The sequence below is a fragment of the Aethalodelphis obliquidens genome, unplaced genomic scaffold (assembly GCF_003676395.1).
Source record: "Aethalodelphis obliquidens isolate GAN/ISIS:26980383/991018 unplaced genomic scaffold, ASM367639v1 scaffold36, whole genome shotgun sequence".
Lineage (NCBI taxonomy): Eukaryota > Metazoa > Chordata > Mammalia > Artiodactyla > Delphinidae > Aethalodelphis > Aethalodelphis obliquidens.
Window position 1 is genome coordinate 1,524,094 of NW_020837980.1, and position 13,570 is coordinate 1,537,663.

General features: G+C 37.6%; 1 protein-coding gene across 6 annotated transcripts in view; it reads right to left on the reverse strand.

Annotated features, from left to right (window-relative positions):
• The window catches only part of FGD4 (FYVE, RhoGEF and PH domain containing 4), a 206,440-nt gene that overhangs the window by 57,995 nt on the left and 134,875 nt on the right, over positions 1-13,570 (reverse strand). For 5 of the 6 annotated variants that reach the window (XM_027129273.1, XM_027129272.1, XM_027129275.1 and 2 more), the window contains 2 exons: positions 9,769-9,952; positions 4,448-4,955 (listed from right to left, as the gene is read on the reverse strand). In XM_027129273.1, the coding sequence (XP_026985074.1) occupies positions 4,448-4,955; positions 9,769-9,952 (692 nt within the window). Of the gene's footprint in view, positions 1-2,693; positions 4,262-4,447; positions 4,956-9,768; positions 9,953-13,570 lie in introns of those variants that run through there. The other variant, XM_027129277.1, reaches the window with a different exon arrangement.

The following is a 13,570-nucleotide window of genomic DNA, read 5'->3' on the forward strand; positions in this document are numbered from 1 at the left end:
GTGGGCTTTCTCTAGTTGCGGCGAGTGGGGGCTACTCTTTGTTGCGGTGTGTGGGCTTCTCACTGCGGTGGCTTCTCTTGTGGCAGAGAACAGGCTCTAGGCACACAGGCTTCAGTAGTTGTGGCACGTGGGCTCAGTAGGTGTGGCATGTGGGTTCAGTAGTTGTGGTCCACAGGCTCTAGAGCACAGGCTCAGTAGGTGTGGTGCACAGGCTTAGTTGCTCTGCGGCATGTGGGATGATCCTGGACCAGGGCTCGAACCCATGTCCCTTGCATTGGCAGGCAGATTCTTAATCACTGCACCACTAGGGAAGTCCTGAAACTTACTTCTGAATGTGCTTTTCCGTCATTTTTTTCCCCTAGGAGATAATTATCTTTCTTAACTTTTGAGTATGTTCAAAAGTTATAAACCCTCAAGGCTTATATAAAAACATAATAAGTAAAATAGCAATTAAAAAACCAGAAATAAGCAGGAAATAAACATTTACGTTTTTTAAAAAATATATGTTTCTATAAGTCTCTACATTGTGGACACCACCTTCATCTATCTGCCAACTTCATTACATAATTTCTTTCATTTTTGGTGAAAGGAAAGATTAACTTTTAAAAAATCTGCTTCTTTTACATTCTTGATAAAATTGCTATTATTATAGTTTTAATACATTGCTACTTTGAGCTTATGTTGGCAATAACAGAGATTTGTTATTTATATAAACATTAGTCTTAAAAAGTGCATATCTACACACTGATATTTGGCTTGCTGTATGAAATACAGAGGAAGGAAATACTTTGAATAAATCTCAGAAAAAACTACCAATCAACCCATGGAAATATAACCTGGATATTAAAAGACTCGTGAAAACCGTGAGGAGAAATTTTCATTTCCACGGCACAAATTGATGAGTGCAGCATTCAACACAGTGCATTTCTACTAAAGCTCACCCACTGAAGCCTACAAATCTGAGAAAAAATAACTATTTTTAATGAAATTCATTCTAACCCATTTACCTGAATCTCCTAATATAGTTTAAGCTATTTATGATAACCCAAATTCATCATGACAAACAAGAATTATAATACTGTTTTTATCCCCTGATGCCCTCAAGTACCATCCCTGAGCGCGCACATGCATACACACTACGATAGTCGTTGATCCCTACTTTTCCTGTACCTTACGGATTTTAGTTTGTTTCCTTATAATATTGTATAGATGTTATGGAAAAAACCTAACAAACTTTTTGGCTCACCCAATGACATCTTCCTTTTAGTAGATTTCAATCTGTAATCTGCTGTAATACATGATTAACCTTAATTTAAAGATACCATTAACACATTGTGGCTGAAAACTAAAGGTATCATAAGGTGCTAAAATTTTTCTTTGATTCTGAGATTTTAAAGAATTATCTGATTACTTTGAGGTGTCTGGCTATATTTAGATCACTGGTGCAAAAAGTTTAAACATTGGAAAAGTGTTGCTTTGCTAAAGTATAGTAGAGTCAACAGTTTCAATGAGGTAGGTATTATCTTTTACATGGTAAAAATAACAGTATTCTATATTCACCACTGTAAATGATTCTTGATCAAAATACATCAGATAATCAGTGAAAGAGTTACACAAGCTGAGACTACTTTCAAGTCTGTACTCAATTATTAATGATGATTGTTCAAGATATATTTTAATATGTATCTACTTTCCTGAACTATCTTTGCAATTCTATTGTACCCCCACTTTCCATCCCCCAATCCCTCATTCTTCCACTCGTGGTGCACAATGTCCGTTAAATTTAATTCTGGTTTAAATGAAAGCCAATAAGACTATTCTGATGTAAACCTCTATATCAAGTTATATAAAGACTGAGGTAACTTTTTTTCAGTTGTCTGCATGAATAAAATACTCCATGAAATCTTAGAAGTTCAACACATTAGATGGTTTAAGAAGCAGCTGACAATCTGGAGGGCTATGCTAACAAAGGAATATACCTACATACAACAGCACAGAGTTATTATATTATTATCACTAAGGAGAGACTTAAGATCAGACTCAGTTTATATTCTTCAACTAAAGAATTTTAGAACCCTTTAATTAGAGGATTTAATTGATTTGTTCAAGGTCATAATGTTGGTTAGTGGATGTATAAGAAGTAGCATCAAGATTTCCTGGTTCCAATTGTTTAGTCTACTATATACTACTAACTTAAAATTTTTTTAAGTTTATTTTTAATTGTGGTAAAATACACTTAACATAAAACTTATCACCTTAACACTGCTAACATTTATGTTTGCATTTTGGAACAAGTTCGAAAGGCAATGTAACAAGCACTAATGCTTGCTACTCTAAAGCAGCAAAAGAGAACACATTGTTACCATGAAGAAATTACATTCTAATACTCGTTTTTGGATGGGAGACTTATGTAGTATTTAGATCAACAGCTCTGCAGAGAAAATTTCCTTTTTCTTCCCACATATAGCATGTGCCAACCACTGCTTAAATGCCCATTAGGAGAAAGACCAGATGTACTATTCCATGTCTCACTAATTTAATAGGAAGCCCTATTAAGTCTCTCCCAAACCAAAGAAGACTCATCTATGAAAATGTATACATAATAATATATGACATGGGAAAAAAAGTAGTACCCAGCAACCACAAGCATCATCACCAATTAAAATATTTCTCTTAATAAAAACAGCTCTTACTGTTTTACAAATACTTGCTGGTGGCATCATTCCAAGTGTAAAAGGACAGATGTGAGTCTTGAGTTCCTTGGTTCTAAACTTCTTTTCCATTCACTGTGATTTAAACACAGAGACACTAAAATCTACTACTATATCAAGATGTAAAGAGATTCACTTTGCAAAGTCCTGTTTCTTTAATGTTTCAGATATTGTTACCAAGTATGATTCACTTTCTCCCACTCACTTCCTTATTTAAACTTTCTCTGCTTGAGTCAGCATTTAAAATTAATTCACTAACTGGAAGAAAATAAGCTACTGGCTCTTTGCCTAGTTGTGATTTTTTTCAGGATCACTGTAAATTGAACTATAAGATAGACTTCACTTTAAAGTTCTGAACACATCAGTCAATCATTTTTTACTCTAATATTTTAGTATCAGTCCTTTTGAATTTCTGGCTATGTTAGTGCCACTTAAGATACAGCATCATAAAAAAATTCTAAATAGATTTAGGACTTGGATTTATCCTTTACAAATTTTCCTATAATTGTCCGATTTTCAATTATCAGCTCTCCTACAAAGATTGTTATTTATAATATATAAGAAAGACTAAACAATGGAAACTTTTTTCTTGTCTTCAGAATTATAAACAACTCCCCACTCCAGGGAATGCTATGATAATGCTTATATACCATCTTTGATCCAAGACATTCCAAGTGCTTTGTAAAAGCCATATTTATTGATCTTTCCAAAGCACTATATTGACCTGAATAAAGAATACAAATGCAATCGTCTTGTTACTGAAATTGTATAAAAGTTTCTGCTATAGCCCAGGTAGATTATGAACATATTTCACCAGCAAATCAGCTCTTCGTTAGCTCAGAAATGCCATTCAGGTGGTTCATCAAACTGCTGCTCTGATTAGAAAGGAAATGAACTTCTAGTTTGCCACAGTCTCACTTCTCTCTAGTCTATTCCTCATGGCCGCTGCATTCATTGACATTTCCTGCAATTAGGCAGTTACACTTGTGACTTCTTGCAACAGGACACAATACCGGCCTGAGAGTCAGGACACAAGGAGTCTGGGCTTTTACTGTGAGCCTGGAAAATCACTTAAGCTTCCTGGGACTGTTTTTTCTTCTATAAATGAACTATGAACCAAGATGATCTTCAGCATTATATAATTTCCTGTTACTTAGACCATAAATATTAGGGATGCAGCCTTAACATTTGGGCAACAAAGAACATTTTCTTCCAATGTAAGTAAAAACAGTATGTTTGTGGTTTTCCTATATTAAAGTCTTCACACTGTTCTGAATCTTGAAATCATAATAGAGAGATCAACAGAAATTACATAGAAGAAAAAGTGGAATATCTCCTCAGAGTAGGGAAAACATGCATCATCAGCTAGAGCTTGAAAACTATTCAACCAGTGGTATGGGTGATCTGACTTATTCATCACATAAGTGCTATAAAATAGTTTTCAAACCATAGTGGAATAGTCAGTCAGTGCTTGAGACTTCCCTGGTGGTCCAGTAGGTAAGACTCTGTGCTCCCAGTGCAGGGGGCCTTGGTTCAATCCCTGGTCGGGGAGCTAGATCCCACATGCATGCCGCAACTAAGAGTTCGCATGCCGCAACTAAGTCCGCATGCCGCAACTAAAGATCCCGTATGCCGCAACTAAACATACTGCAACGAAGATCCCGCGTGCCGCAACTAAGACCCGGTACAGCCTAAATTAAAAAAAAAGTCAGTGCTTCTTCCTACTTATGCTTTACCTTCATCTCATGGTGCTGGTCCAGCTGTTCCAGTTCTAGGGGGCTTTCTCCATCTTCCCTCTCTTGTACCTTGGCTTCTGTGTCTGCCCTTCCTTCTTCCAGGGGGAGCCGTGGGCCGACATGTAAAGTCCTGCAGCTACTGTCAGAAGCATTTTCATCACAGTCATTTGTTGTGGGGGATGCAGGGTCTGTGGCTGTTTCCTGTCTTTCTCCATTCACTAAGTTTGTATCGGGCAAGGGCTCAGAAGTTTGAATAGGAGTATCTGGGCTAAGAGTGGCCGCTTTATCCTCCTCACATTCCATCTGGTTTTGTGCTGCTACCATACCGTTAGCCACACAAGTCTGTGCACCCTGAGACTGATCTGTATCATTTCTCTGCTTCTGTGGTGAGTGTTGGGAGAGGAGTTTTTGCTGAGGTGTGGTTGTCAATCCATGCCTTCTCGGGGTTCTAGGAGCATTTAGGTTCACAGCAGAATCTTTTTTCAAATCACTGTAATTTGATAATGAGCTAAAAGATAAAATACAAAGGAAGTATGAAAATGTTGGCATGGACAAGTTCTAGAATAAAAACAAATTTATTCTAGCTGTTTAGGGATATTTAGTGAAGACATTTTTTTTCCCTCTGATGGTTTTAGAAACATAGGTAAGAATATTCCAGAGTAACTCTCGGTCTTTTAGGATGCTAAACATTTAAATAAAGATAAGCCTGAGCTTTACGTATAGGGTTGAAAACATTTCCTTGGGCTGTTTATTAATATAGCTAGTTAGTAAAGACTTAGATGTGTGAAATATTTAATAAGGCCATCTTATCCCAAGATTTTTACTTTCTTAACATTTTAAAAACAAGTATAGTTAGCCCTCAATTTATGGACAGGTTAGAAACAAAGGTTATTTTTCTTTGGAAAGCAGAACACATTTCTCAAAAATTTTATTGCACATGTTTCCATAGCCTCCTAACTTGTCTCTCTCTCTGCTTCCACACAGATCCCCTTCAATCTAGTCTTCCCAAGTTGGCCACAAAGATCAAACTCTCAGGATTTGCCCAAACACTTGAAGGTAAATCTGGCATCTTGATCATGGCCTATAAGACTCTATATACTATAGCCCCCACTAGCCCTGGCCTCATTAAATGCTATTCTCTCCTCACTCACTGTGCTCTTGTCATACTAGTCACCTGCTGTTCCCATCCCCAATAAGCAAATGTGCATATCTAAGGGTATTTGTAGTTGCCATTCTCTCTGTCCAGGGCAATCTTCCCCAAGTCAATGGTGTGGTTTACTCCTTCCCATCATTCAGGTTTCTGCTCAGACGTCACCTCAAAGAGGCTTAATCCTAATAGTATGTTGGAATTTAACTGCCAATATATTACAATGTTCCTATGGAAATATTTATATAGTACTTTAATCTAGGATTCCAGTGAGGACAAACACAAAACTCTGGACTTCAGTCTTGAAGAGATTCTTACGACCTAATGAGGAGAAAAAATTAAAACAGACTAATGCTCTGTGACAGTACAAAATGTGCTCGTCTTGTTCTCTGCTTTATCCCCACCTCTGAGCACAGCACTTGACATGTGACAGTGCTCAATAAATAGCTGAGGAGCAATGAATAACTCATCGTGATAGTGATCATGACAGTAATTCAATAATAGCAGCTAACATTTATTAACTGCCAGAAACTACATTAAGCCCTTTACATTGATTATCTTGTTTCATACTGATAATAATTCCAAAATAGGGACCCCACAAATAGAGAAATTGAGGCTTAGAAACTTATATAATGGGGCCAATGTAACGTGGCTAACAAATAATAAAGCCCGTGTTCAAACCGTGAAGTCTGACTCTAAATTCTGTAGTCTTAACCCCACATTATAATAATACAATGGAACAGGAAGGATGGAGTGAGAAACAGGTGAGCAGGCCACATACAAAACGTGGGAAGAGGGCTTCCCTGGTGGCGTAGTGGTTGAGAGTCCACCTGCCGATGCAGGGGACATGGGTTCGTGTCCCGGTCTGGGAAGATCCCACATGCCACGGAGCGGCTAGGCCCCGTGAGCCATGGCCACTGAGCCTGCGCGTCCGGAGCCTGTGCTCCGCAACGGGAGAGGCCACAGCAGTGAGAGGCCCGCGTACCACAAAAAAAAAAAAAAAAAAAAAAAAATGTGGGAAGAAAGTCCAGGGCTGGCATCTTCCTCAGCACAAGCAGAGGTTATGGGTTGAGGGCTCATGAGGGATGTGGGGAAAGGGCACAGCAGAAAGGTCCATGGACAATGCTGAGATGTGTGTTACTGTCTCCCTTCACTGTACTCCTCCCAGATACTGCTGATCTGGACTGGAGAACAGGAACAGGGAATAACAGTAAGAAAGTAAGTAAGAAAGCAATAAGAGAAGAAAAAAGACACAGTAAAGTTTATCAGCACAGGAAGGAAAGGAAAAATCTGGTACGGGAAAATGTCATATAAAAGTTGGAGGTTGTCAGTATAAGTAAATGTGACACACTCCACCGCTGATATCTGCCTTCTAGGAGCGTATACCTTAGGCCTAATTTCTCCAAAAGTCCTTGAAGATTTGAATCAAACTGCCCTCCTTTTCCTGAACACATCAGTGTCCAGCAACACAGTGGAAAGATCCTTAGCAGATCCTCTGAACCAAACTTTGGACTTACTTAGGATTTTTGGAAAGGACCACTTTGGATGACAAGTAAGAATTTCCTGTAATAAGTGATATCCAGGGGATATGTGTGTGTGTGGAGGGGTATAGGATAAGGTGGGGAGGGAAGGTTTAGTAAAAGCAGTGGTTCAACCAATAAGTAGCAGATTCCTGTAGATGACAAACCATGGGGAGAAACAGTTGGCCTTGCAGTGTCATTGGGAAAAAACAATGTTCAGTTTTGTGAGAAAATGTTATTTACTTCTTCTAAAATCCTAAAGTCTTTCATAGGTCAAAAATCCTAGTTTCTCTTACTCTCAAAAAATGAAAACAAAAACAAAAAATGGAATAATAAGCCACAGTAAAAAATAAATAAATAAAGTTCACTTGCTCCAAATACATCCTCCAAATCACTCCTATTAATAAACCAGAGGGCTTCCCTGGTGGCGCAGTGGTTGAGAGTCCGCCTGCCGATGCAGTGGACACGGGTTCATGCCCTGGTCCGGGAAGATCCCACATGCCGCGGAGCAGCTAGGCCCGTGAGCCATGGCCACTGAGCCTGCGTGTCCGGAGCCTGTGCTCTGCAACAGGAGAGGCCACAACAGTGAGAGGCCCGCGTACCACACACACACACACAAAAACGAAAGCAATAAACCAGAGCTACTTAGATTATTGCAAAGAGCAAAACTATGACGCATGGGTAAGGTTTTAATAGTGCCATATGGTCTTACATGACCCCACTGGAACAGACATTGGTTCTTCCTGTCAATTTACTGTGGTAAATCAGAGCCTGCAGAATCTCCCTCTATTCCACCAAGTGCTAGTTTAAGCTGTAATAACTGGGGTAAAATCGGATAGCCACACTGCAGGCACATGGACCTCACTGAACAAGGAATAAAAACTTCCATTCAAGTCCTATAGATCCAATGCAACACTAACCCATACTTTTTAGGGCCTGTTCCTACTGGAAATACCTCATTAAAAACATATAATTATTTTTCGTACTGGCAGTGGACTCTGCCACAGGTAACATCCCTTCAGCAGACTGGCCCAAATGCTCACATTACATCCTATCTGCTCTTAGAACAATTTCGCTTAAAATGCCATACATTACATCTCTCCTTAGAGCCAACCTTCAAGTTTTGCATCAAAAGATGACTTTGAATCTGTTAACGCTGGAAGAGTGAAAGAAAACTGATTTGGAAAAATATATTGAAAAAAGTTGATATGGAAAAACTGCATGTTTTGTGTATGGAGAGGAGGAATACAAACAGTGGGTTACCAAAATAGTGAGGATCAGAGGACTCAGTCTTTGGAATACTGACCCATTCGGGGCTTCCCAAAGCTACCCCCAAATCTGAGGATACAGGCTCTGGCATGCACTATGGATAGGGGTCAGTGCTCCATCCCCTCCTTTTATTATGCAGTCACTGGACATGGCCCTGGGAATCTGCAAACATGCTATTGAATCAACTTGCCATGAGAAACAAAAGAATTTTCAATGGAAATAAATCATTCTAGGAAAGATTACTATAATTTAAGATATAAAAGGTATTAAAAATCCTACTTCTGAGGGGGAGATGTTGAAGTTTAAATATTTATGACTCAAGTTCCCATAATTGATTAAGAACAGAAACTACTTTTCTCTAGAATTTGTTAGTAAATATAGTCTCACAAATGAGGGACACTGCAGTTTTGTACTTGGTCACAATTTCCAGAAGATCTTAAAGTATTTCTAAGCTATGATTCATTACATAAATAATGCACCCTGCAAATAACTATTGAAATCACCTAATGGGAAACCATTCCCAAATATTACACTAGAATGAATGGATATATTTGGCTTCAAGGATGAAAGTGAAGTTATACATACTGTTTAATTATATACAGACTTTTGGTGATATATAAAAAATCCTTCTGATAAAATTTTTTTTAAATTCTATTTAAGTCAGTGATGGGAATTCTAAGAAAAAAACAATTGAGTGTCATATAAGTAGAAAAGCAACTTATGTGAGCTTTTTTTTATCTTTAAGTGAGAAATATACATTTCGGCTACCTTTGTGAACCGTCAGGACTAAAGAATATAAAATTATAGCTAATAAATACGAATGGAAATTTAGCATGAATTTTGTTATTGCCAGTATCTCTTCACAATCCTAGTACAGTACAGGGATATGGGGAGAGGGGAAACAGGGACTGAATGGATACAGAAGACCCACATTAAATAAAATGGGTCATAAAGAAGAGATGGGACAGGCCCACAGGAGTTAAATTCAAGCATATGAAGTGAGAAGCAAAGAAACAGAGACAACTTCCTGCGTTTCCAACCCAGATTATCTAGTGACCAATGGAATGACCCCAAGGAGTAACAATACACAGAGTGATATACGCAGATACGCAGGAAATGAGATCTACACAGCACACAATGTGATGAGAAGGCTGGGGCACAGAGCACTGCACACAGGTAATATATAATATAATATAATATAATATGTATGAGAATTCATATTAGGGCAAGATTAGCATTTTAAAAATTCACTCTTTCTAAAGGCCTACCAAACCTAATGGAATAAAATACTCTATTTTTTATTTTAAAATCTGTAACTATCATACTTTTTAAAAAACCAGCTTTCTTCTCCCCCCTGCCTTCTCCCATTGTAAGTTAGCTCTTACCTGCCTCCTTCAAAGCGACTGATGAGATCTGATATCTTACTGGGTTTTTCTTTTGAGACACAAGAAGCAGAGGCAGGTTTAACTTCCTCCATCCTTGGTTTTGCACTAGATAAAGCTTTATGCCTGGGGGTTTGGTGTATATTGGACGAAGGTGAATTCTGCAGGTGTAGTGGCTTTGGAGGCACTGTAGAAAAAGAATTAATAGAATTCAGTATTTCACTGATATTTGTTCCTTAACAAAAGAATTCTGGTGTCCTGAGTGTAAAAATCTTTACCATTATCAACCTTTTGTAAAGGGGTCTGTCAAATTTGTACTGAACCTTAACCAAGAGACCTTTATCTATCTTGGATATTTACTCTGTGTCCTGTAGAAATCCCATCTCCAAGATTCAAGTGGTTCTTTTAATTTTAAGTGACTTTAAATATGGCTTTATTAAACATCTATGGATCTACATATGGCTATGACATTCCAAACTCTATTAGAGATAACATAGCAGTTATTTATCTACACAGAGAAAGGAAAGCACTAAATTTGAAACTAATTCCTAGACATACATTGCTTGCTATAAAACAGATTTTCTAATAACAGGGTGATAACAGATACACAGAAACCAGAGCTAGTAGGTTAGACATAAAAGCCAATAAAAAACCCAACGAACAACAGTAATATAATATTGCACTACTTAGAGCATCTTCCCAGTTAAAAGCACCTTATCTCATTTGACCTTAGATGAAATTTTTTCTTTACAGTCCTCTGAGGTAGATCATTATTTACCTCCTATGTCTATGAAGTCTTAGAGAGCTTAAGTGATTGGCCTGGCGTAACAAGGTTGATCATATTTCATAACTGGTACCCAGACTCTAGCTCCTTCCATTATTAGCACTGCTCCTCATAATACATCTGCAAAAGGTGGTTATAGAAGTTCTATTACTATTGTCTGCTACATTAATAGTTGCCTAGCATTAATATACCACAAATCATTTGGTTACTAATAAGTCCTCCACTCAATTAATAGAATAGTAACAGATCATTTCCAAAATACTAAAATCTACAGGTTTTCCCTAACAGATGAGAAATTCTGTAGATGAGAAAATATAATATGTCACAAATGTTTAATCAGTACAGGAATTACTTCAATTTTGAAAACCAACACAGTATCATTTTTCTCTTCAATTAACATTCTGGGTAAAAGAATATATAACTATACATGTTTTAACAAATCAAATAGAATCATCTCCTTTTTTCTTTTTTAAACCCTTTTCCTAAATTCTGGAAAAAGGGTGGGGAATCATTTCTTCTTCTAATTACATGCCCCATTTTCCCAGAGCTGTTTACCCTGGTTTTCAGTAATCTCATCTCCTTTATGAACTTAGCTAGCTGACAGCTGCCTGATGCTCACTGGCCCAGATTTCATCATTTCTGTGCCAGTTATCAATTCTTACAGAGAAGGGAGAAAAAAACATATACACACACACATATATACGTGTGTGTGTGTGTGTGTGTGTGTATATATATATATATATATATATATAAACACAATGAGCTACAGGTATAACAATTTACCTCTTTCCCTGTCAACACAAACCAGAAGAAAATTCCAGTGAAAAAATGAAATGCTTCTTTTTATGAAAATGATACTATTTTCCAAGACGTACTTGGGGGTGGGGGTGGGATGGTTAGTATAGTATCCATTGGAAAGGAAGAGGCTTACACAAGTGTGACATTTGTTCATTTTAAGGAAAAAGTTCCTGTGTAGAACAAATATATACCAAATAGTAAACCAGGACAATATTCCACCCCCCCCCAAATAGTTTTAATATTAGGAATAATTTCAATTTCCTAACTAGAATATTCAAAGAAGTGAATGTGTTCTTTATCATTCTGTGTGTAAAGATTGTTATAAAATAACTCTTCCATCTAGAGTTTACTCAGTGAACATTCCTTCTTTGATACTTGCAAGATGCAAATAAAATGATATGTATCAGCCAGTCAGTTTCTCAGAGATGACTCCACCGACTTTTCCCATCTCAATTATGCCTCTTTTAAACTGCATCATAGCACTGTGTACTTTTTCTCTAAAGTGCTTATAATAAATTATATAATTATTAAGTAGTAATAAGCAGCACTAAATAATAGATCAGCAATAAAATATTAAATACATTATAGATATAAAGCTTTCCACAAGTCTGGAGTCCTGTTAGGGTAAGGAATATGTTTGTTTTGATCATAACTATATTCACAGTAACTACCTGCACAGAGCTTGGCAAATTTGTGGACTACATGAAGAAACTAATGTGTCATCAAGAAGCTCATATTCTAATGGGGAGACAGTTTAAAGATGTTGATAAAGCAGAGCACGGGGTACACAGTTAATTTAGAGGCACAGAAGAGGCATCTATTTCAGCAAGAGAGACAATCCAAATGTGTATATTCACTGGTTTATGATACATTTTAAATAAAAGAGCACAAATGCTACATGGTATATGACAAAAATCCCAAGAGGGTCATGAATGGCTAAAGTGTCAGAAACACTGTCTTAGAGGAAAACAATGCATACTCTGATGAAAAGACATAACTGACAAGTGAAAATGATTCTTTTCTCTTACTCTCATCATTTTTGATTTTTCTTTTACACTATGGAGGTCAACATTTCCAAATGCTCTCTGGACATCTCCTAGGTGTCCTATCAGCACCTCTGGTTCATTATGTCTGAAACTCTACTTACTACTTCTTCCCCCTGCAGCCCAAAGGATGTAAACAGAAAAAAGTGTTCAATCTAACCAATAATCAGAGAAATGCAAATTAAATCCACAATACCACTTCAGCCCCATCAGATTAACCAAAATTTCAAAATCTGACAATACCAAATGTCACTGAGGCTGTGAAGAAATGTGAACTAATACATTTTGAGAGGGATTATAAATTAATACAACAGCTAAGATCTCTCCCTCCCTCCCTTCTCTCTCTCTCTCTCCATATATATATATATATATATATATATATACACACACACAAACTTACACGCATATATATATATTTCCAAAATATATATCATAGAGAAATTCTTACATATCTACATAGGGTTTTTAATTTTTTAGAAGTTTTTTTTTGATCCCAACAAATATTTATTGAATACCTATTAAGTTCTGTGCACTTGACCATATCAATGAACAAAGGGAAAGATAAGAAACAAAAAAAATAATAAGTAAACCATGTATCAGAAGGTAGTAAATGCTAAGAGGAAAGGGGAGGGGTTAAAAGAACAACACAGGGGATCTGGCGGGTAGGGAGTGGGGGAAAAGGGCATACTGCAGTATTAAGTAGGGTGTTCAGAGTGGGCCTCTTTGAGAAATTCAGATTTGAACAAAGACTTAAAGAAGTTGAGGGAATTATTTGGGGAAGAGCATTCTACCAGGTGGAGTGAAAGCTAGAGACTAGTGCAGGGCAATGTGACTGGAGCCAAAGGAACAGGCAGAGCAGGTATTGAGGTCAGAGGGAGGGCCTGAGAAGGCAGAACCTGTGGAGTGCTGTAAGGATTTAAATTCCTGTAGAGTTCTGAGCTGAGGGATGATATGATATAGCTTAAATTCCAACAGGACCACACTGGCTGCTAGGTACAGAATGTAGGGAAGTAGGGTAGGATCAGGGTAGGAACAGGGAGAAGGGTTAGTGATGCTGAAAGCTCGGCTTCTGTGCACTGGTGCCGTATTGAATCTCAGAGACAGAGTTTTGGGTGAAGTATAAAAGAATCGCTTTATTGCTTTGCCGGGCAAAGGGGGCACAGAGGGCACCTGCCCCAAA